This window comes from Phoca vitulina, unplaced genomic scaffold (genome assembly GCF_004348235.1).
Source record: "Phoca vitulina isolate PV1807 unplaced genomic scaffold, GSC_HSeal_1.0 scaffold20, whole genome shotgun sequence".
Classification (NCBI taxonomy): Eukaryota; Metazoa; Chordata; class Mammalia; order Carnivora; family Phocidae; genus Phoca; species Phoca vitulina.
This window is the reverse complement of record NW_022589723.1, coordinates 407,251-431,165: the sequence shown is the minus strand read 5'-3', so window position 1 is coordinate 431,165 and position 23,915 is coordinate 407,251. Positions and strand designations below refer to the sequence as shown.

The window sequence follows — 23,915 nt, the reverse complement described above, 5'->3', positions numbered from 1 at the left end:
GAGAGAGACACAGCGAGAGAGGGAACATAAGCAGGGGGAGCGGGAGAGGGAGAAGCAGGCTTCCCACCGAGCAGGGAGCCCGATGCGGGGCTCGATCCCAGGACCCTGGGATCATGACCTGAGCCGAAGGCAGACACTTAACGACTGAGCCACCCAGGCGCCCCTCCACACATAACTTTTAACTTCCCCAAAACTTAACTACTGACAACCTACTGTTGACCAGAATGCTTACCCATTATATAAACTGTCAATTAACACATATTTTGTATATGTATTATATACTGTTTTCTTATGATAAAGTAAACTATAGAAAAGAAAATGTCATTAAGAAGATCATAAGAAAAAGATTAATAGTACTATACTGTATTTTTTAAAGGTTTTATTTATTTGAGAGAGAGAGTGCACATGTGCACGCGAGCTGGGAGAGGAGCAGAGGGAGAGGGACAAGCAGACTCCTTGCTGAGCACAGAGCCCAGTGCGGGGCTCAGTCCCACAACCCTGAGATCACGACCTGAGCTGAAATCAAGAGTCTGACACTTAACCGAATGAGCCATCCAGGTGCCCCTATACTGTATTTATCAAAAAAAAAAAACCCCAGGGGTGCCTGGGTGCCTCAGTCGGTTAAGCGTCTGCCTTTGGCGCAGGTCATGATCTCAGGGTCCTGGGATTGAGCCCTGCATCAGGCTCCCTGCTCAGCGGGGAGTCTGCTTCTCCCTCTGCCTCTCCCCCTCCACTTGTGCATGAACGCTCTCTCTCAAATAAATATTTGAAAATTTAAAAAAAAATCCACATATAAGAGGACCCATGTCTTTCAAACCTCTGATGTTTGAGGATGGACTATACTCAATCATTATTGTATTTCAGAATAGCTGAGCATAAGAGATCAAAGGAGTTGATCAGAGATAATACTTGAGCTTTTTTTTATTGCTTTTTTTTTTAAAGACACTTTTTTTTTTTTTAAGATTTTATTTATTATTTGACAGAGAGACAGCGAGAGAGGGAACACAAGCAGTGGGAGTGGGAGAGGGAGAAGCAGGCTTCCCGCTGAGCAGGGAGCCCGCTGCGGGGCTCGATCCCAGGACCCTGGGATCCTGACCTGAGCTGAAGGCAGACACACAACCGACTGAGCCACCCAGGCGCCCCTTTTTTTTTTTTTGCTTTCTTATGAATGACATTAAACGGTACATGTTTTTCTTTTTTTTTTTTTTTAAAATATTTATTTATTTATTTATTAGAGAGCGAGCGAGAGAGAAACAGCATGAGAGGGGAGAGGGTCAGAGGGAGAAGCAGGCTCCCCGCTGAGCCGGGAGCCCAATGTGGGACTCGATCCCAGGACCCTGGGATCATGACCTGAGCCGAAGGCAGTCACTTAACCAACTGAGCCACCCAGGCGCCCACATGTTTTTCTTTTTAAAAACTTCTTATTTTGAAATAATTATAGATTTGTAAACAGTTGCACAGAGATGTACAGGCAGATGATGCCAGGTACCATTCACATAGTTTTTTGCATTTTTTTTTTCTTTTTTGGTACACACTATTCTGAAATGTGCATTTACCTTCAGTAACATTTTGGGAGTCCATCCAAGTTGATATAATTTAGCTTTTTCTAGTTCATTTCTCTTAACTGCTGATCATTATTTTGTTAAAATAATATGTGACCTTTTATTTAGACAGACCTCAGTGGGCAATGCTGATTGCACTTCTATGCTATGCACTTGATATTCATTAACTCACTAAAGCCTCACAGCAGCCCTGTGAGTTGTTAACTCCTTCAACAAGTAATTATGGAGTACCTGTCTTAGTATTTGCCAGGCTCTGTGGACACAAAATGGTGAAAAAGGCAGACCTGGTTCCTTTCGTCTTGAATCCTACATTCTCCTGAGGGAAAACAGATATAAATCAGAAAATAAATAAGATTATTTGTTGACTTTAAATACTATGAAGAAAATAATTTGAGGAGCGCCTCGGTGGCTCAGTCAGTTAAGTGTCTGCCTTTGGCTCAGGTCATGATCCCAGGGTCCCGCTCAGCGGGGAGCCTGCTTCTCCCTCAGCCCCTCCACCCACTTGTGTGCTCGCGCACTCTCTCTCTCTCTCCCTCTCTCTAGCTCTCTCGCTCTATCTCAAAATCTTAAAAAAAAAAAAAAAAAAAAAGGAAAAGAATTTGAATAATAGTAATGGGAGGGGTTGAGGCACCTGGCTGGCTCAGTTGGTAGAGTGTGCCACTCTTGATCTTGGGGTTGTGAGTTTGATCCCCACGTTGGGTGTAGAGATGACTTAAAAGTAAAATCTTAAAAAGAAAAAAAGATAGTAATGGTAGGGATTGAGTTAGGTAAGGTATAAGGAAATATTTCCCTGAGGAGGGGACATTTAAACTGAAATTTGAAGTGTGAGAAGGTAAGAGATGGAGGGAAATTGTCTCAGACAGAGGAACTGGCAAATGGAAAGACCATGGTGTAGGAGAGAATTTGGCTTATCTGACGTACTGGAGATCAAGAGATGGTTATAAACCAATAAAACTGGGGGCAAAAAAAAAAAGAAGAAAGAAGAAGGAAAGGAAGGAAAGAAAGGAAGAAGGAATAAAATTGCGTAGCCAGACTTTGTAAATGAGCCCTGACAGGAACAAATGTTTGATGACCACACCTCGTCACTTTTGTTATTGTACAACCAGGTAACTACAATAAAACTGGGAAAAGAGAAAAAAAAAAAATGTCACAGTGAACATCTCTGTTCACATGTATCTTTGTGTATTTTGGCAAATGTTTTTGTGGGATAGATTCCTAGAAGTGCAACTGCTGGTTTTAAAAGGAATGTGCACTTGAACTTTTGATGGATCCCTCCAAATGATCAGCCCCTAAATGATACCACTGTCACCCTATGGTGGCCATTTCCCCCCAGAATTCTCAGTTCCTGACTTTAATGGAATGAGAGTGTCTGTAAGGGAAGGAATCAAAAGTAATTTGGAAAAATTTAGATCCAGGTGGCATGGAGAGGTAATGAAGCACCTGAGGGGTACGTTAGATGCTGGGACTATGGGGGCTGGTGAGGCCGACTTGTGGTCCTAGAACACAGGGAGCTGACAGCCTGGGAGGTGCTGTCCCAGAAGTAAAATGTGACACAAAGTAATTTAAAATTTCCTAGTGTCCACATGAAAAGTGTGAAAAGAAACAAGTAAATTTTAATAATATATTTTATTTAACCTAGTATATCCAAGGTATTATCATTTCAATATGAAATCAATATAAACAATTATTGAGACACCTTACATTTGTTTTTTTCCTGCAAAGTCTCCAAAATCCTGTGAATTTTACGCTGGCCGCTCCCGATTCAGATTAGTTACATTTCAAGTGCTCAGTAGCCACATGTGGCTAATGGCTATTTGTCATAGAGCATAACTGGGGTGCCATATTTTTCAGCTGCAAGTTGACATCCCTAGACAATGAAATCAAAATAGGGGGTCCCAGCCAGCACTTTTTAAAAACAAACAAAAAACTGAGAAAAAATAAAATACAAAATAATAATTTGCATCACACCTATTAAGGTTAAAAATTGTTTAAGGAGACTTTTATTTCAGTGATTTCTTTTTATACACACATATAAATATGCATAGGCCAAGTTTTATAGTTTGAAACCCACTGGTCTGGTGGCTGTTCATTTTTAACTACGGGAAAAAAAAATGTTCATCCTCATTAAGCATAGGAGGCTTTTTTTTTTTTTGGTAAGATGTTGCTGGGGATCATTCAGGTACTTATATAGCTATGAACACTTTTCTTTTTTTCCCAGACCTCAGTGTTTCCTAAAGTGTGTTCTTTGGAAAATTAAGCCCAACCATGTCCAGGAAAAAAACAAAAGTGATTGTATAGTCAAATATGTTTGGGAAGAACTACCTTTGTATCATCCTCTAAAAGTGTCCTGATGCACATTAACATATTAAAGGCTGTAAGTCCAGTTAGAGAAAGCTGATAACTTTGTTCATCTTGATTTTCCAAAATGTATTTTTTTAAAGATTTATTGATTTATTTTCAAGAGAAAGAGCGAGTGGGAGGAGGGGCAAAGGGAGAGGGAGAGAATCTCAAGCACACTCAGTCCCTGCTAGCAGGGAGCCCGACGCAGGGCTCCATCCTGTGACCCTAAGATCATGACCTGAGCCACAACCAAGAGTCAGACGCTGAACCCACTGAGCCACCCAGCTTCCCCTCCAAAATGTATTTGATCACAGAACCACTCATTTGTAAAACACCTATTCCTCAGACACCTTTGAGAAGTTCTGCTTCATTTTTATGAAACTATAGGGCATAGGGTTCTCAGCTTAAAAATAATTGTAACAGGGGCATCTGAGTGGCTCAGTCGGTTAACCATCTTCGGGCTCTGTGCTCAGCATAGAATCTGCCTGAGATTCTCTCTCTCCCTCTCCCTCTGCTCTTCACCCTGCTCACACACACTCTCTCTAAAATAAATAAATACATAAAATCTTTTTAAAAATTAAAAAAAAATTACAACAGTGGCATTAGAGAACTTTCTAGGGTGATGGTTCTGTATCTTGAATAGGGAGTTGATTACACACTTGTATATATTTGTCAAAAGTGTACATGTTAGGTTTTGTATTTTACTGTGTGTAAATTATATACATAAATGTTTAGAAGTTAAACAGAGGGGCACCTGAGTAGCTCAGTCAGTTAAGCGTCTGCCTTCGGCTCAGGTCATGATCCAGGGTCCTGGGATTGAGCCCCACGTTGTGCTCCCTGCTCAGTGGGGAGCCTGCTTCTCCCTCTCCCTCTGCCTCTAGTCCCCCTCGCCTGCTGCTCGTGCGCTCACGCACTCTATCCCAAATAAACTCTTTTAAAAAATTAAAAAATAAAAGTTAAACAGATTGTCAGGAGCCACCCTAGGCAGTGTGATTTAAGAGTGGCTGTTATGCTTTTTTAATGACAGTCACTGTAAGAAATACATTTCTACATTGTGCCCAGTACAATCATATATAAACAAAAGCTTTAAGAAACAGGGCTTACCATTTACCATGAACTCTCATATTTTCTGTTCTATTCCATTCCATTCTGTCCTAGCCTATCTTATTCTTTTATTTAAAAAAAAAAAATGCTAGTGAAACCCACAACCCACCTAGCTGACCCGTAGGTGTCAAAACCCACATTTTGGAAAACATAATAGTTTTCATGATGGAGATTGTAGGAGGGTTTGTGAGGGCTGTTGAGAGGGCAACATCAAGTAGCTTTATTTTCAAGAGTCACCCAGGTTGTTCTGAAGTAGATTTGTTGAGAAATACTGCCTCTGGCTTCCTAGGAGAAGGCCTAGGAGCTCCACCTGCTTCCTAAGAGAAGCAAAGATGGGGGTGGGGATGGATCTTGGGAGAAGTGAGGGCAATGGCCTGGCAACCTAGAGCACGGGAGAGTCCCCCCCAAGTGACAAGGGAGAACCGTGGCTGGTTGGGGCCATCCCAGACTGACCCCTTACTAGTGTCGGGACAGCACTTGTTGCCACACTGTGGAAGGGGAGGACTTCACATGGCCTTCAGCTTCTGTCTTGAAACTCAAGAGATGTCAGCCCTCCCCCTGGTGTCCCTAATGCAAAAATGGACACAGGGATGGTCCAAAGAGAGGACGGTGGCGGTGGCAGCAACTCTGAAGCAGGGCTGGAAGGACAGGCGTTGCCATGAGGGGGCAGGCTGCCCGGGCGGCCTGCTCTCCGGCAGGCACTTTGTGGGCGCAGGAAGCTCTGGGCAGCGGCTTTACCGCTAAACTGATTCTCAAGGATGTGTGAGACGGGGCAACCCTCGAGGGTCCCCTCCCTCTCCGGGAGCTTGGTGCTGTCGGCTGTCGCTCAGTAAACTTTGCTGCCCACCAAAATTTTTTTAAAGGGTATGTGAGATGGAATATGGCTACGATTGATGTCTGAGGGAGTAATGTGTTCATTAGATGGAGTAGAAACACTTGGAGCATCGCTAACCTATAGGAGATAAATAAGTATTTTCCTTGTCAGGGTTCGGAGAAGATGTGCATTGAAATTGTCTCCCTGGCCTTCTACCCAGAGGCTGAAGTGATGTGTGATGAGAATGTCAAGCAGGTGTATGTAGAGTACAAGTTCTATGATGTACCTTTGTCAGAGACGGAGACCCCAGTGTCCCTGAGGAAACCAAGGGCGGGAGAAGAGATCCACTTCCACTTCAGCAAAGGTGAGGCATCCCTTGTGCTTGGCTGCAAGAGTGGTCTGAGGGGTCAGAACTGCCCTGCACTTCCAATGGGGTGGATGCAACCATGTTATATATCAAAGTGATAGATGCATATGGTTTTATTTATGTTTTTGGTTTTTTCTTATTTTAATTAAGTTTTTATTTTAATTCCAGTATAGTTAACATACAGTGTTTATAGTTTGAGGTGTACAGCATAGTGCTTCGACAATTGTATACATTATTCAGCGCTCATCATGATGAGCATACTCTTAATCCCCATTACCTATTCCCCCATCCTCCCCGCCCACCTCCCCTCCAGTAACCCTCTGTTCTCTATACTTAAGAGCGATTTTTTGGTTTGTCTCTTCTTTTTCCTTTGTTCATTTGTTTTGTTTCTTAAATTCCACATATAGGTGAAGTCATATGGTATTTGTCTTTCTCTGACTTATTTCGCTTAGTCTTATACTCTCTAGATCCATCCACAGTGGCTGCACCAGTTTGCGTTCCCACTAACAAGGCAAGAGGGTTCCTTTTTCTCCACATCCTCGCCAACACTTGTTGTTTCTTGTTCTTCTTCTTTAGCCATTCTGACAGGTATGAGGTGATATCTCACTGTGGTTTTGATTTGCATTGCATAATGCAAATTATGCATATAGTATGCATGTGCATTGCATAATGAGTGATTTTGAGCATCTTTTCATGTGTCTGTTGGCCATCTGTATGTCTACTCTGGAGAATGTTCATGTTTTTGCCCCATTTTTTAATTAGGTTATTTGTTTTTTGAATGTTGAATTGTATCAGTTCTTTATGTATTTTGGATACTAACCCTGTACCAGGTATGTCATTTGCAAATATCATCTTCCATTCAGTAGGTTGCCTTGTAGTTTTGTTGATTATTTCCTTCACTGTGCAGAAGCTTCTTATTTTGATGTAGTTCCAATAATCTATTTTTGCTTTTATTTCACTTGCTTTAGGAGACATATCTAGAAAGAAGTTGCTATGGCTGATGTCCAAGAAATTACTGCCTGTGCTCTCTTCTAGGATTTTTATAGTTTCAGGTCTCGCATTTAAGTCCTTAATCCATTTTTTTTTTAAGATCTTATTTATTTATTTGAGAGAATGAGATAGAGAGAGCATGAGATGGGAGGGTCAGAGGGAGAAGCAGACTCCCTGCTGAGCAGGGACCCCCCCCCCCCGATGCGGGACTCGATCCCGGGACTCCAGGATCATGACCTGAGCTGAAGGCAGTCGCTTAACCAACTGAGCCACCCAGGTGCCCAAGTCCTTAATCCATTTTGAGTTTATTTTTGTGTATGATGTAAGAAAGTGGTCCAGATTCACTCTTTTGCATGTAGCTGTCCTGTTTTCCCAACTCCATTTGTTGAAAAGACTGTTTTTTTCCCGTTGCATGTTTTTGCCTCCTTTATCAAAAATTAATTGGCCATATAATCGTGGGTTTGTTTCTGGGTTTTCTATTCTGTTCCGTTGATCTATGTGTCTGTTTTTGTGCCAGTAAAAATACTGTTTTCATTACTACAGCTTTGTGGTATATCTTGAAATCTGGGAGATAGTGATACTTCCAGCTTTGTTTTTCTTTTTCAAGATCGTTTTGCCAATTTGGGGTCTTTTGTGGTTCCATACAAATTTTAGGAATATTTGTTCTAGTTCTGTGAAGAATGCTGTAGGTATTTTGGTAAGAATTACATTAAATCTGTAGATTGCTTTGGTTAGCATAGACATTTTAATAATATTTGTTCTTCCAATCAATGAGCACAGAATATCTTTCCATTTGTTTGTGTCATCTTCAGTTTCTTTCATTGTTGTTTTATAGTTTTCAGAGTATAGGTTTTCACCTCCTTGGTTAAGTTTATTCCTAAGTATTTTATTAATTTTGGTGCAATTGTAAATGGGATTGCTTTCTTAATTTCTTTTTCTGTTGGTTCATTATTAGCGTATAGAAATGCAATGAGGGGTGCCTGGGTGGCTCAGTCAGTTAAGTGTCTGACTCTTAATCTCAGCTCAGGTCTTGATCTCAGGGTTGTGAGTTCAAGCCTAGTGTGGAGCCAACCTAATAAAAATAAAAAAATAGTAACAATAATAATAAAGAAATGCAACAGATTTTGGTATATTGATTTTGTATCCTGTGACCTTACTAAATTCATTTATCAGTTCTAATAGTTTTTTGATGGAGTCTTTAGGGTTTTCTATATATAGTATCATGACATCTACAAATAGTGAAAGTTTTACTTCTTCCTTACCAATTTGGATGCTTTTTATTCCTTTTTCTTATCTGATTGCTGTGGCTAGGACTTCCAGTACTGTGTTGAATAAAAGTGGTGAGAGTGAATATCCTTGTCTTATTCCTGGTCTTAGGGGGAAAGCTCTCAGTTTTTCACCATTGAATATGATGTTAGCTGTGGGTTTTTCACATATGGCCTTTATTATGTTGAAGAATGTTCCCCTTAAACCTACTTTGTTGAGGGGTTTTATCATGAATGGGTATTGTACTTTGTCAAATGCTTTTTCTCCATTTATTGAAATGATCTCTTATTGATATGATGTATCACATTGATTTATAAATATTGAAACACCCTTGTAGCCTGGGAATAAATCCCACTTGATCATGATGATTTTTTTAATGTATTGTTGAATTTGGTTTGCTAATATTTTGTTGAGGACTTTTGCATCTTTGTTCATTACAGATACTGCCTTGTAGTTCTCTTTTTTTGTAGTGTCTTTATCTGGTTTTGAATTTTGATGTTTTCCTGCCTCTTCTATTTTTTGGAATAGTCTGAGAAGAATAGGTATTAATGCTTCTTTAAATGTTTGGTAGAATTCCCCTGTGAAGCCGTCTGGTCCTGGACTTTGGGAGTTTTTTTGTTACTGATTCAATTTCGTTTCTGGTAATTGGTCTATTCAAATTTTCTACTTCTTCCTGAATCAGTTTTGGGAGGTTATATGTTTCTAGGAATTTGTCCATTTCTTCTAGGTTGTCCAGTTTGTTGGCATATAATTTTTCATAATAATCTCTCACAATCCTTTGTATTTCTGTGGTGTCAGTTGTTTTTTCTCCTCTTTCATTTCTGATTTTATTTGAGCCCCCCCCTTTGATGAGTCTAGCTAAAGGTTTATCAATTTTGTTCATCTTCTCAAAGAACCAGCTCCTGGTTTTATTGATCTGTTCTATTGGTTTTTAAAGTTTCTCTTTCTTTAATTTCTGCTCTGATCTTTATTATTTCCTTCCTTGTACTGGTTTGAGTTTTGTTTATTCTTCTTCTTTTAGTTCCTTTAGGTATAATGTTAGGTTGTTGGTTTTTTTGTTTTTTAATTTTTCTTGCTTCTTGAGTTAGGCTTGTATTCTTATAAACTTCCCTCTTAGAACAGCCTTTGCTGCATCCCAAAGGTTTTGGACCATTGTATTTTCATTTGTCCCCATGTATTTTTTTTTTTAATTTCCTCTTTGATTTCTGGGTTGACCCATTCATCATTTAGTAGCATGTTATTTAACTTCCATGTATTTGTGCTCTCTTCAGATTTTTTCTTGTGGTTGATTTCTAGTTTCATAGCATGTGATCAGAAAAGATACATGGTGGGGCACCTGGGTGGCACAATTGGTTGGGCGTCCAACTCTTGGTTTCAGCTCAGGTCATGATCTTGGAGTCGTGGGATCAAGCCCTGAGTTGGGCCCTGCACTCAGTGTGGAGTTTGCTTGGGTTTCTCTCTTCCTCTCCCTCTACCCCTCCCACTTGTGCACTCTCTCTCTCTAAAATAAATAAATCTTTTAAAAAAAGAAAACTGAGCCTGGGTGGCTCAGTTGGTTAAGCGACTGTCTTCAGCTCAGGTCATGATCCTGGAGTCCCGGGATCGAGTCCCACGTCGGGCTCCCTGCTCAGCAGGGAGTCTGCTTCTCCCTCTGACCCTCCCCCTCTCATGCTCTCTCTTTCTCTGATTCTCTCTCAAATAAATAAATAAAATCTTTAAAAAAAAAGAAAAAAAGAAAAGATACATGGTATGACTGATATTTTTGAATTTGTTGAGACTTGTTTTGTGGCCTAATATGTGATCTATTCTGGAGACTGTTCCATGTGCACTTGAAAAGAATGTGTATTCTGCTGTTTGGGGATGGAATGTTCTGAATGTATCTGTTAAATCCATCTGGTCCAATGTGTCATTCAAAGCCAGTGTTTCCTTGTTGATTTTCTGTTTGGATGATCTGTCCATTGATGTAAGTGGGGTTATGCATATGGTTTTAAAATATCAAATAGGCCTAGAAAGATTTTTAATTAAAATTGAGCAGTCCCTTTTTCCATCCCTTTTCCACAAATCAGTCCCTGTCGTCCTCCCCATTCTCCTCAGTTCACCACACTCCTTTTCACTTTTTCTGCTATTTCTTGTTATTTAACTCCATGTTTCTGAATAATGTTTCTGTTGCAATTTCCTGACTCACCAATTTTAGATATTATCTGCTGACTTCCTATCGTGACACATAAAATTTATTTCTCTTACACTATACCCATTTTCTCTTCCTCCCATAGAGTTGGATCATAACTTTCATTTAATCCAATCTTAATTGTTTCTATTATTATGGATATGTAAATATTAATTCTTCAGAACCAAGTAGTATGCCGTGGTTATAATCCTTTTTTTATTATTTTGTTTGTCTCAATTTTTCGCTTGCTGTATCTTCATTATGCCCATTGTAATTCTTTTCACATCCTCCAACAGCCTTTCCAAGTTTTCAAATAATCCAAACCTGTCAAAAAATATATCAATTTTTTTTCCTTGAAGACCTTTCTTCAGCCCACCATTCAGCTATTATCCTACAGCTGCAATTTGGAGAATTTGATTTAATTCTCCCCTATACTGGATTTCTTGTCTCCTGGGTTCTCTGTCATCCTCTGATTCACTTTTATATTTTAATGGGTCATATTTTCCAGTAGCTTTTAAAGAAAGAGTACATTGGAAGGAAACATTTTGAGACCATCGTGCATGAAGTCTCTTTATTCTACCCATATATTCAATTGATAATTAGACCAAGTATAGAAATCTATTTTGAAAACATTCTTATTCAGAATTTTGAAGCAGTTGGTCCATGGTCTTCGCCAAGAGTCTAACCTTTGTATGGAAACTACCTCTACCTGTCCAGAAGACTTGAACATTTTATCTTTCTCTTCAGTGTTCTTAAATTTCAGGATAATGTGTATATTTTTCCTGTAATTGTTCTAGCCATCCAGGGGGCTCTTTCAATCTGGAAGCTTATGGCTTTTAGTTCTGGGAAATTTTATTGTATTTCTTTGATAATTTTGTCCCCAGGATTTTCTCATTTTCTTAGTAGAGTTTTTGATCTTCCAAATTGATCCTCTAATTTTCTCATTTTCTTCCTATAATCCCAGCTCTACTTTTTCTTTCTATTTTGGGGAAATTTCCTTGGTTTTTTTAAAGATTTTATTTTTAAGTATGGCTCAGTCAGTTAAGCATCTGACTTGATTTCGGCTGAGGATATGATCTCAGGGTCATGAGATTGAGCTCCCCATCAGGCTCCACACTGGGCATGGAGCCTGCTTAAGATTCTCTCTCTCTCTCCTTCTGCCCCTTCCCCCATTCCCTCTCTAAATAAAAAAAATAAAGATTTTATTTTTAAGTAATCACTGCATCCAATGTGGGGCTCAAACTTACAAGCCCAAGATCAAGAGTTGCATGCTCTACCAACTGAGCCAGCCAGGTGCCCCCTCAAATTTCCTTAATTTTATCTTCCAGTCATTGAAAATTTATCTTAAATTTCTAAGAACTGTTTGTTGTTGTCTGTTCCTCCTTTTTTTTTTTTTTTTCCTTAAGTATATCCTTTCCTTATATGAGGTAGAAGTTTATTTCTTACCTGTATAAAATGAATTCTGAGGGGGGCAGTCCAGGACTGAGGATATGTGATTCTGTCAGGATCCAAACTCCCATCCTGCCTTCTTATCAACCTAGTGCCTATCTTCCATCCTTTTGGTGACTCTGTCACCCTTAATGGCTGCCAGGGAAAGGAAGGATGCCTCCCAGTTGAGCCTGTTAAGCATGTTTCACATAACACAATAGCCAGAATTTAATCGTGCAGCCAAATCCAGCTAAAATAGAGGCTGGAAAACATAAGCTAATGTATTTGAGGCTGCAGCATTCCCATATAGAAATGAGGAGGAAGGGGAGGGTGGGTGTTGAGAGAGGCACCTTGAGTTGAACCTGCTGCAAAACTCAAACCTCTGGGTGGCCCTAAAAAATCAGTCTCCTGGGGTTCTTCCAGCTGTAGAGTGGTGGGAGCACATTCATCTTGGCACAATGGCAGAACAGCTTTCAGTGCAGATCCTAAGGCTTCCTTTTCATCAGGGTCGACAAACTTTTTCTTAAAGGGCCAGGTAGTAAATATTTTAGGCTTTGTGGACCAAATGGTCTCTGTCACAGCTATTCAACTCTGTCACTGTAGTTGGAAAGCAACCATAGATAATATGTGAACAAATAGGCATTGGCTGTATTCAGTAAAAATTTTATTTACCAAAACAGGTGGCCCACCCATGAGCCCTAGCTTGCCAACCTCTCTTTTCTATCACGGTTTTACATATACCACTTATGAAAGTCTTAGTGCCCAAATAGCAACAGCGTATGATTCTTTGCTTTTCTCCTCTCTTATCCTTAATACAGTGATAGACCTGGACCCACTGGAACAAAAAGGCCGAAGGCAGTTTCTGTTTGCCATGCTGAACAGACAAGATCCTGAGCAAGGACGGTAAGCATCTTTCCACTTTGAAAGAAGGGAGATATCATCCACACAGGAGTTTAGGAGTTTAAGTTTGGTTTTGTGCTGATATTGAATATTCGAGCAACTTCTTTCATATTAATTTACTGAATGGATTTCTCATCTCTTTGAGTCTGATTCATTTTTACAACTACCTGATAAACTGTATGAATCTCATCGGTGTAGTTCATCTCTCACCCATGCCAGCCCCCTGATAAGCACTGTTTTTGTGGCAGCAAGTACTTGAATACTAACAGTGCTCTATGAGGAATGGAAAAAACCCTTTGACATTCCCAGATAATTTATTTCCCACAAACACAGTACCATTGCTAGCTTACCAAATATTATGTCTTTATAATATTAATTTCATATTTAGTTGTTGTTTTTTTTAAGTGGGCTCCACACCCAGCATGGAGCCCAGTGTGGGGCTTAAACTCATGACCCAGAGATCAAGCCCTGAGCTGAGATCAAGTGTCGGACGCTTCATCGACTGAGCCACCCAGACACCCCTCATATTTAGATTTTTAAAATTATTTCTCTACAGGATTACTTTGACTTTGATATAACTGAAATAAATTCTAGGCATACTATCAATTTTAGGGAAGTGTCCTTGTTATTCCTCTAATCTGAAGAGGCCTCCATTTAGAAGTTCCCGATGAAATGCACAGGACAGTTATACTAAGAAAATTATTCGTTGTTTAGCTAAAATTTGAAATTCAAATTTAAGTGGGCATCTGTTTGGGTTTTTTTTGTTTTTGGCAAGATCTAGCAATGTTGCCTCCTTTTCAAGTGTGTGGGTAAGAAATAATACAGGGCTGGTGTTTAATTTGCATTTACTTTGTCTCCAGTCAGTCATAGAAAGGACTGAAAAAGGAGCCACTGAAATAAACAGTGAATCTGACTCCGGTATCACTGTGCACTTAAACAGAAGCTGACTGGTAACTTTTGGGAATGGAAAGCGTTTGGTTGTTTCCCTTCTGCATCAGTGTTAAATTTAGTTATTTTCTTTTCTTCTCGCAGCATTCCTAGAATACGCTCTTCCTTTATTCCCTTACAGTGGTAGCTTTTTTTCTTTTCTTTTCGTAACCTCCTATTCAATTTTAGATTTTGATTGATTTTACCTGTTTGCCAGTGTCGTACAGTGGACAGAACATTGGCTTTGTAATCAGAGAGGCCTGGTTTTGAATCCTGACTCTTCCACTTACTAGCTCTGTGATCTTTGAATATTACTTAACTTGAAGGCTTGTGTGAGGATACAACTGAAATAATGTAGTTTATCTAAAGCATCTGGGAGGCGCCTGGGTGGCTCAGTCAGTTAGGCGTCTGACACTTGGTCTCAACTCAGGTCTTGATCTCAGGGTTGTGAATGAATGGATGGATGGATGAATGAATGAATGGATGAATGAATGCCCTGTACCTAGAAAGGGGAAACTTGGGGTCAGGGAGTCAGCATTATCCCTTTGTATTGTTGAAGTTCTCAGTAAGGATACAGAAGCATCATCACAAATGAATATTGCCTCATGAGCTAACAATGTATCACTTTCAGAATTTCTTTTTAGCTTAATCTTGCTTAGTTGTGATTTTAAAAGCTTGAATTTTTAGTCCTATTCTTGCTCTCTTACCACTATTTGCCACCAGTATTTGCTTTTAAAAAATTAATAGGGATACAGAATGTCCAGAATAGGCAAACCCAGAGAGACAGTTGATTGGTGGTCTCCCGGAGCTGAGGGGAGAACGGGAAGTGGCTGCGTGATGGCTGTAGGGTTTCTTCTTGGGGCGATGAGCATGGCCTGGAATTACTGGTGATGGTTGGGCAACACTGTGATTTTACTAAAACACACTGAATTGTACACTTTAAAATGGTTAAGATAGTGAATTTATGTGTGAGTTTTATCTCCAAAAATCAAGTAGGTACTAGTTTCTAGAATTCCTTCTTTGCGGGGCCGAGTCAGAATGATGAGTGCTGTTGACTACTGGCCGCTTGCTCTCTGGTGCCCTGTCTCCAGACTTACAACTCAAAGGGATACACTTCTTATACATTTTGCAATTCTGTGTTCCTTCTGTTTTCCTTTGCTCCAGCTTGATACCCAACTTTTATTTAGAAATCTAAGAACTCTTCTAATTTCCTGTAATCTTGGTTTTTGTGCAAACACCTTCACTGTCAATGACAAATCTTTCATCAGAGTTGTAAGCTCTCTTACAAGGCAACCTATCTGAACAGTCTTTTGTGGGGTTTTTGTTTAAAGATTTTATTTATTTGTCAGAGAGAGAGCGCACAAGCAGGGGGGAGCGGCAGGCAGAGGGAGAAGGCTCCCCGCTGAGCAGGGAGCCCGATGCAGGGCTCGATCCCAGGACCCTGGGACCACGAACTGAGCCGAAGGCAGATGCTTAACTGACTGAGCCACCCAGGCACCCCTGTCTGAACAGTTCTGAGACAACTTGATCAACTACATCATCTTGAGTCTTAGTTCCCTCTTCTCCAGGCCTATCATTACTTTAAAATACACCAATTCCTTACTCTTTCGCCATTATAGTTGTGTAAAGTGGAGGCAAGGGAAAAGTGATTCAGGGAAAACGCTGTGTTATGTATGATTACTTTTATCCTTATATATGTATTTTAAGCCTTACAGTATCAGCAGTACTGAGTTAAATGGAATTTTTCCTTTAGTTTAAAGTTTACAGTGGTAAGTGATCCTATGGACGACGAAAATAAAGAATGTCAAGAAGTAGGATACGCGTTTCTGGAACTGTGGCAGCTCATGGAATCGGGAGGAGATGGTGTAGAGCAAGAGCTAGACAGTGAGTAATAAATGTTCATGCTTCTCAGTTTCACTTATTTCTAAGGAAATCAGCCTAATCACGAATACTCCTGTTTTACCTTCAGTATGTAATTACCACTATGAAGTTGATGATGTAAATTGGATCAAAATCCCTACAGCTGTATTTCTTTCTAGATCAAGCATGAGAGTAGTCAGTTGTATATTTTAGCCCATGTACCCCATGACAACTGGAATACAATCTTTTATGAATCTCCAGGGTTTGAAATCAGGGAATTTCGAAAAGACCAATTCTTTTAATTTCAGTCAGATTTAAAGATCAGAATTCCTGATTTCTCTTAAGCATATAAGGTTTGTAAAGGCAGCAAACACCCTCCTCTTGTCATACAGTCTCTTCCACAGACACCCACTCACCTGCTCCCTCACACCTCATGGTATTTGTTACCGAGGTTTTTGGGGTGGGTTTTTTTTTGGTTACCAAACCTTAACCATCCTGCTTCAGAAGTGTCTGGACTGTATCCCCACTTCCACCCCATTTCCATCTGCTACAGTGTCTCTTTACAAAAAATTTGATCACCATTCTTCTTAAACCCATTTTTAACATTGTTCGCTGCAAGACTGGCGTGCCTCAAAAGTATCTGCCTCCGAAGGGGCCTGTCCTGTCCAGTCCGCACTGCTCTTACCCTGCGCGCCTGGGGTTTCACATTGACCTTATCTGCGAGGCTGTAGTAGGCCCCGAAGATTACCCGCTGGACCAGTGGTTTTCAAACCGCCAGTCTTAACCAACCAACCAATGGGTGGTGAAATTAAATTAGTAAGTCATGACCAGAACTGGGAACTGTAGGAGATATCAGAGTGCTCTACACATAGATTATTTTGTGACACTTTCTTATGTACATGTGTACTGAGACATGATATAAAATTACAGGAAGATTTGAGGAATACTCTTCAGACCAGGCGCTACAGAGTTCAAACTAGCTGGTAGACAAGAGTCTTCATTTTATTCCTCTAGTACCTTTCCAGCTGAGGTACTGGGCAAGTTGTGTAACCTCTCCGTGCCAGTTTTCTCAACTGCAAGGTGAGAAGAACAGCAGTTGCTCCGTAGGCATGTCCCGAGGACTGAGGGAAGGCTTAAGTGGAGGCTTGCGGAGGGAGAGGAGTGTTTAGGACAGCGCTGGCTCGCTGGCTTGGGTCTGTCACCTGTTTTCCGGCTCGCACTCCCAAGTGCGATTCCCGTCCCCATTCCCTAGACATGCTGTGCTCTTCCTGGCTTCTGGGCCTTTGTGCAGAAGGAACAGCCCCTGAAGCCTTTTCTAGTTGTGACCTTAGCATTTCTAAAGCCAATGAATACGTCTCAATTATTTTGATTTTTTTAATCATCAAAAGAAAAATTTATAGTAATTTCTTTATTATGGCTGCCCTTCCTTCCACTCAGACTTTAATCATGTTGGTCTGATTTGAAAAACAAAACACTGCTTTCCAGCCCTGCAGCTACCTTCTCTCTTCGCACTTTCAAACTCGGGCTCCTGGGAATACCCGCTGAATGGTCAGTCAGAGCCGTACTGCTCTGGCACGGCCCGCACAGTTAAGACCATGTTTTCATCCAGACGCTTTATTGACTCTGTTCTTACCAGTTTTCCTAATTGTCCAACCCAGTGAGTTTCCTTATTCATCCTACTTGACCTTTCTAATCTCTAATATTATTGCTCATTCTCCTTTTTGAACGCCGTTCTCCCTTTTTTTTACACCATTTGACTTTCCAGATCACTCTGTGGGGGATCCTTCTGTTTCTTTACAGGGTCTTCTCCCCCGGTTTGAACGTTGGGGTTCTCCTGGTTCAGTTCTTGGCCTCTTTTTTTCTCTCCATCTACCCTCTTCCTGGGTGTTTGCATTCACTCCCAGGGTTTTAATTATAATCTAAATATTATCTCAAATCTAGGTTTCCAGTCCAGATTTTTAATAAAATCTAGACTTACAGTAGACCAGTAGACCAATAGTCACTACTTCTATGTTCTCTTAGTACCTAAAACTTGACTAGCCACCATCCAGTTATCCAAATTAGAATGGTCATCCTTGATTTCAGCCTACTCCTCACTCCCAACATTTAATCACATTTTTAGCTCTCAGATGTTCTGAATCTGTCCTTCTCTCTCCATCCCATTATACTTCAGACTCCTTTCTCTCCTGAATTACTGCAACAGCCTCATAACTACCCTCCCTGATCTACTCATGCCCCCAATTATATTCTCCAAATAATGGCCATTTTTCTAGACCCCAAATAAAAATCACCACTTTTATACTTCGGTTAAAACCAGATCCCTTAGAAGACAAACAAGGCCCTTTATGATCTGCCCCCAGCCTATCTATACAGATTCACTTTTTTTTTTTTAAGATTTATTTAGAACATCTTAAAAACTTAGCTCAGGGATTGTCTCCAGAAAGCCTTTTCCAATTCCTCCATCCTGGCTTAGGTGCCGCTTCTACGTGTTCCCAAAGCACCCGGAGTTTTCACCAGAGCACCTCGCATACTGTACTGACTGTGCTCCCCCTTCTTTTCCGCTAGACTGAGCCCCCGAAGAAATGAGGCAGTGACCTGTGGTGTCCCCATCCTCTCACACGGCACCTGGCAGTTGTTTGTTTCCTAATTGAACAGTACTGCCACCTGACCTGTTTGCCTTTCCTCTCCCAACAGTTGTCAGCCCTGAAGATCAGGCCACCCAAATAGGAAGGCTGAAGGTGTCCCTTCAAGCTGCTGCCGCCCTCCATGCTGTTTACAAGGAGATGACAGAAGATACGTTTTCTTGATGGAGCACGTACTATTCCATTCTAAACTCTCGGAGGGAACCATAGTAAAAAGTCTCTTATAAAGTAACTTGCTATACCATGAATTTGGTTTACTGTGATGTCTGGTATCTCTCAACCTAATGACAAAAGCTTAGAAGGACGAAAGTGAATTTCTGTGATCCTCCCTGGACAAAGGCATTATTCTCTAACGTCTCAGCACTCTTCCAGGTGAGAAGCAGGCCTGCTTTCGGGAACTGCAAAAGAACGGTCACAAAAGGTGAATTTACAAAAACAAAACAACAACAAAAAAAACCACAGTTTATTTATCTTTTAGTTCTTCCAAAATTGAAAATATCAAGTCCTACTGCTAAGGAGAAAAAAACAAACAAACAAACAAAAATCCGAGACCCCTCCCCTCTTAAAGTCACAGAACACAGAAGGAACTGCAGTGGGACAGGTGGGTGCAGAGAACCAGGAGGGGGAGGATGGCGAGATAAACTCCCCAAATACTTAAAAAGCTGTTCAACAGAAACTGTGATAAATACAGGACAATGCAAGACAAGTAAAAATAAGGAGCAGCAGTGACGAGAGGCTGTGTTGTAGACGTGGCCTCCCTTCCTCTTCTCTTTTCTCATCAGGGTATTCTAGGCCCCAGGCATGACCTGCCCCTTCCAGATCTAAATGTTGATTCCTCTGAGCCTCCTTTCTAGGTTTCACTAGAAGCAGTGCGTGAGGCACAACCATTCTTCCTCAGATACATCAGAAAAGAAACAGTGGTAATTTTGCTTCTACCATGGTACCATGTGTGAATTTGTGAGGAGGACGAAACCGAGCCAGGGAGTGCCACTGCTTCTTAGGTCGTCCAAGGCAGCAGAGATACCTCTATCTGCGTGAGGCGAAAAAGCAGGACAACTCAGACGGAGGTACCGGCCCGCTCTGCCTCACTAGCTCAGGTTGTGTGGTCTATCACAACTATTAGCAAATTCCAAGAACCTTTTCTTGAGTACTGCAAAGATGGGACGTAAAGAGATGTGAGGAAGGTCATGGCAGTAGGGTAGGATGGAGGCTCGGATCTGCTGGTCAAGAACCATGGTACAGGTAGTTAGGGGTCACCTCGTACCAATGTCTTGGAAATACAGCTTTGAGACATCAAAGAATAAGATGTCAGAAGCCATCGATGTCCTGGCAGAAGGTGGCGGGAAGAGAGGAATGAAACGGTACTTATTAACAGCGGAAGCCTCTGCCCTTCTTCAAGAACACCTCCTCCCTCGCCATCTGGATGGGGCCACTGGCACGTGTCCTGGTGGGCCTGGAATTCCCCGAGTAGATTGGTCCACACAAATGGCCCCCTAAACCCATAAACACAAATGGCAAAACTTCAAAAGGAAAAAAAAGGAAAAATACAGTTTCTATGTCATGTAAAATTTGTAGGGGTTGGCTGGATAAAGAATGGAGCTGAGGACCAAAGTTCCGAAGTTACTTCCTCTTTTTCTTGGGGGGTGCAGAGCTGTGTCTGGAACCACGGTTAGAGCCACGGCCTGAACTGTGCACAGATGCCTTCCTCTTCCGGCTCATACTTCGACTCTGTTCCTCTTCTTCCTCGTAACGACTTTCACGGTCCGCTAAATAGGAGAGAGGGGCACTACTAGTTAGCGGCAGGTTCACTTTGATACCTAAGAGTACGTGACGGCATGCGCTAGTCGGGTGTGTACTCGGCGTCAAACTTAGGTTTTAATCTGTTAATCTCCGTCGCTTCTTGGTTGTGTGATTGATTTTGGGCAAGTACTTAACCTTTCTGAGCCTTGGTTTATGTATTCATACGATGGAAAATTGTTTTACGATTAAATAAGGTAATCTATGCAAGGTACCCATCCCAATGCTCGGGACCCAGTAGATGATATTTCCCTTTCACCTTTTAACTTATATCTGGCGTCTGGTCTCAGAGTAATTAAACTAGTATTTATAAAAACAATCCTAACCCAGAAGAGGTCCAGAAAATTAGACTATTATAGGACACATTTGGAAACTGGCCTAATTCTGGAGCCTTCCAAGACTATGTGGCTACCCCAGGAAGAAAGCATCGGTTAGACAGAGTCACGCCACTTGGAAGAGTGTGGACGCATTCTAGAGCTTCTCTGCTCCTCTGATGAAGTTGTAGCTGTAACTCCACGTGAGTTTTACAGTGTTCTTTTGTTATTCGTTATTAGGCAAATACCAGCTCAAAATACTAAAATCTGCTAGAAATCTGTGCCTCAAAAATAAACAACAAACAATAAAAAATTTACCTTTTCGGGCTTCTTCCTCCAGTTCATCCCAATCCTTTCCACTCTCTTCTTCACTGCCCAGTGATTCCTTGGAATAGTCTAAAATAAAATTAAACATTAGTCTTCAGACAGGAATGAAATGCCAAAATTCTTCCCTCCTTTATGAGTTTCCAGAAATGACATTAGATTATAGAAAGCCATGAAAAATTTTCCCTATAAAGACTAACCTGATTCTTCGGCTTCTGATGAATAATCTTCATCACTATCCTCCTCCTCCTCTTCATAGTCATCCTCTGAAGGATTAAAAGTCTCATCTTCGATTTCAGACTCTGAATCCCCTTCCTCAGCATCACTGCCCTGGTGAGTCAGCATAATACTATTTACTGGGTTCTTTTTTTGACATTCACTTGATTAATGAATTAATTCAACCCATTTAGCACACCAGCATTATTTTTTTTTTTTACATGAAAAAAATAAAACCCAAAACCCCCGAGCGACCAAAAGATAAAAAGGCTAATTTAAAATTGCTAGTTAAGTGCAATTACTAGATAAATATCTAATTAGTATTTCTTTAAGATTCACTTCACCCTTCCTTACCCAGGAAAATTAACCACAGAAATACTCTTGGTAATAATGCATTATGCAGAGGTGAAGAACCACTTCTTAGAAAACAATTTTTGCAAAACGCCCTAAAGTTACACCTGCACCTGATATGCTATATGTTAAATATACTTCAGGTAATAATAGTAAGAAGTAAAAATGCCCTGAAGAATTTTTTCCCAATACTAAGAACAATTTTGCAATTTCAAAGAAATCTGAGTGGCTACCAGTCCCCAATTTATCATCTACCTGTAAAACTAACCTGGAGAAACAATACAGTAAGACCAAGCTCCCACTCGGTCTGCTCCCTTCTGTGCTACTTACATGGCATTTCCTAGCCGCCCAAATGGTAATGGGCACCACCATGTACCAGAAAAGAAACCCCACACTCACGCACCTCACCCTCAGGCTCTAGGAAAGACCAGCCACCTTGTTCGAAGAAGCCCTCGGGGTCATCGACAATGGTCTTCATGATTTTAGTCCAGTTGAGGGACTGCACTCCTTCTGTGTACTTTAGGTCACAGGAACTGAGAGACAGGACATTATGAAGTCAAAATCAATTCTCTGTATTTTCTGAGTACGTACTGTGTCATCTTGCTCATAAGCATCTCTGAAGGTAGATAACCTTTTCCTCAGTATAGGAGAGCAGATATTCTTTGCACTATGCCACCAGAATGGACCCAAATGGCTGATAGTTGGTCTCCCAGACACCAGCCCTCACGACAGCGCAGCATTCCAAATGAAGCAACTTTGTCTCTTGAACAAAGCTCATCATCTTTTTGTTTTCCATTTTCTTTAAGCACCAACTTCCCTGTTCCTCCTTTAGCCTTTTCTCCTCCTCACCTATGCCTTCCCCTCCCCGACTCACTCTTATTTGCAAGTAGTTTCAACTTATAAGCATTTCTAGGATTCTTACTTTTCAGCTCTGATCATTCACACCACTGCAGTTCAGAAACAGCAACTGGCCCTAGCTTTCCCTCCCCAATCTTCCACTGCTTTCTTATGTATTGCTTATATGATGCAGGATCTATTTGAAGGTAGGGATAAGTTTTCTGTTTGTTTAGTACCTAAAGTACTCTGTATTAAAATGTTCAAATGCCTTTATTTACTTCTGTTGAGGAGAGCTCAATCAATTCAAGTGGGCGGGAAGGAAGAGAAAAGGAAACCAAAGAAATGACAATAGCGAGGATCACAAAACCTATCTGGGAACCGCTGCCCTAAGTCCGTAACCGGCACTGCATCATACACACCGTGACTTGCGCTTCTAGCCACAGTGGAGTAACGAGGACTAGATTTACCTTTTCACTTTTAAACAACTAGAAAACCAAACGAGATATGAAACAGCTTTCAGACACTGGCTAAAAAGCAGCACAGGACTATAATGCCCTAAAGGAGGAAACATACAGGGTTCTGTTTTAGAACCACCCAAATTTTCTGCCTGGAGGCGGCTCCCAGGCTGCTATGCAGGGCAGGGGAACCCAACCAGAACCTGAGAGAGAGAAGGATTTGTGGAGGCTAAGGCAGCTAGAATTTTGAGGCGGGAGTACTGGAGGAGAGAGTGACAGAAAAAGCTCTGGAAACGTGCAGAGGGATCCCCTTCAACCTTTGGCCGAGAGCGTATCTCCAACATGCATGAGAGGAAGCTAAGTAGAGCTGGGCAAAGCAGCAGGCCAGATAACTCCCAGATCTCACACTGAGCTGGAAATAGTTCCTGCTGTACCAGCTTCAGGGGAAAAACCTTATTAATACACAGTGAACCCGAGCCCTCGAAAGAGTACTGCCTCAGCAATGGGGTAAATTGGTCCTAGACCAAAAAGCTGTTCTGAACCAGCACTAGTGACATCTGAGAACAAGTTCTGAAAGATCAAGTGGTATCCAAATCACTCAACTATACCTAGAACGAAATCTAGAAAAAGTTTTAAAAACCTAGCACACAAAAATGTGTAGTAACTCTGGCAGTTGATCACAAATTACCAGACACGCAAACAAGCAGAAGAAAAATCAACCAATAGCAACAGACCCAGAAAATACAAAGATGGTGGATGGAAGTATCAGATAATGATATTTAAGAAGTTATTATAAATGAAGAGAGAAACCTGAAGATGCTGAGAAGTGAAGAAATAGGTGTCTCAGAAAAAAAAAGGGGGGGTACTGAGCAAAAATATTTGAAGAATAATGGCCCCCTGCTTGTCCTCTCTCTCTCTCTAGAAAGAAAAAAAAAGAATGGCCAAAACATTTCTAGATATGATGAAAACTACACACCCCCCAGATCTGAGAAGCCCAACACACACTAAGCAGAATAACCATTAAAAACAACAAAACACAGCAAAGCACCTAATAATCAAACTACTAAAAACCACTGATAGAAATAGAAAATAAAATATCCCGAGGAATCTGTACAGAAGTATGAACAGGGACAGCAGACACTGCAGCAGATGTCTGAGCTGGAAGACAATGGAGCAACATCTCACAAATATTAAAAAAGACTGTCAACTTAAAATCCTACATCCAGCAAAAAACATCATTCTGCAATGAAAGAG

General features: G+C 41.0%; 2 protein-coding genes across 5 annotated transcripts in view; one reads left to right on the top strand and one right to left on the bottom strand.

Annotated features, from left to right (window-relative positions):
- Positions 1 to 18,532, top strand: part of RPGRIP1 (RPGR interacting protein 1) — a 41,311-nt gene extending 22,779 nt beyond the window's left edge. For all 4 annotated transcript variants that reach the window (XM_032417546.1, XM_032417545.1, XM_032417544.1 and 1 more), the window contains 4 exons: positions 5,992 to 6,184; positions 12,857 to 12,941; positions 15,619 to 15,749; positions 18,420 to 18,532. In XM_032417546.1, coding sequence (XP_032273437.1) covers positions 5,992 to 6,184; positions 12,857 to 12,941; positions 15,619 to 15,749; positions 18,420 to 18,532 — 522 coding nt within the window. The remainder of the gene's footprint in view (positions 1 to 5,991; positions 6,185 to 12,856; positions 12,942 to 15,618; positions 15,750 to 18,419) is intronic.
- A 174-nt stretch (positions 18,533 to 18,706) lies between these two features.
- Positions 18,707 to 23,915, bottom strand: part of SUPT16H (SPT16 homolog, facilitates chromatin remodeling subunit) — a 38,896-nt gene continuing 33,687 nt past the window's right edge. Inside the window, exons 23-26 of the mRNA XM_032417015.1 lie at positions 21,773 to 21,902; positions 21,003 to 21,132; positions 20,797 to 20,874; positions 18,707 to 20,133 (exon numbers count right to left, since the gene is read on the bottom strand). Coding sequence (XP_032272906.1) covers positions 19,988 to 20,133; positions 20,797 to 20,874; positions 21,003 to 21,132; positions 21,773 to 21,902 — 484 coding nt within the window. The 3' untranslated portion in view covers positions 18,707 to 19,987. The remainder of the gene's footprint in view (positions 20,134 to 20,796; positions 20,875 to 21,002; positions 21,133 to 21,772; positions 21,903 to 23,915) is intronic.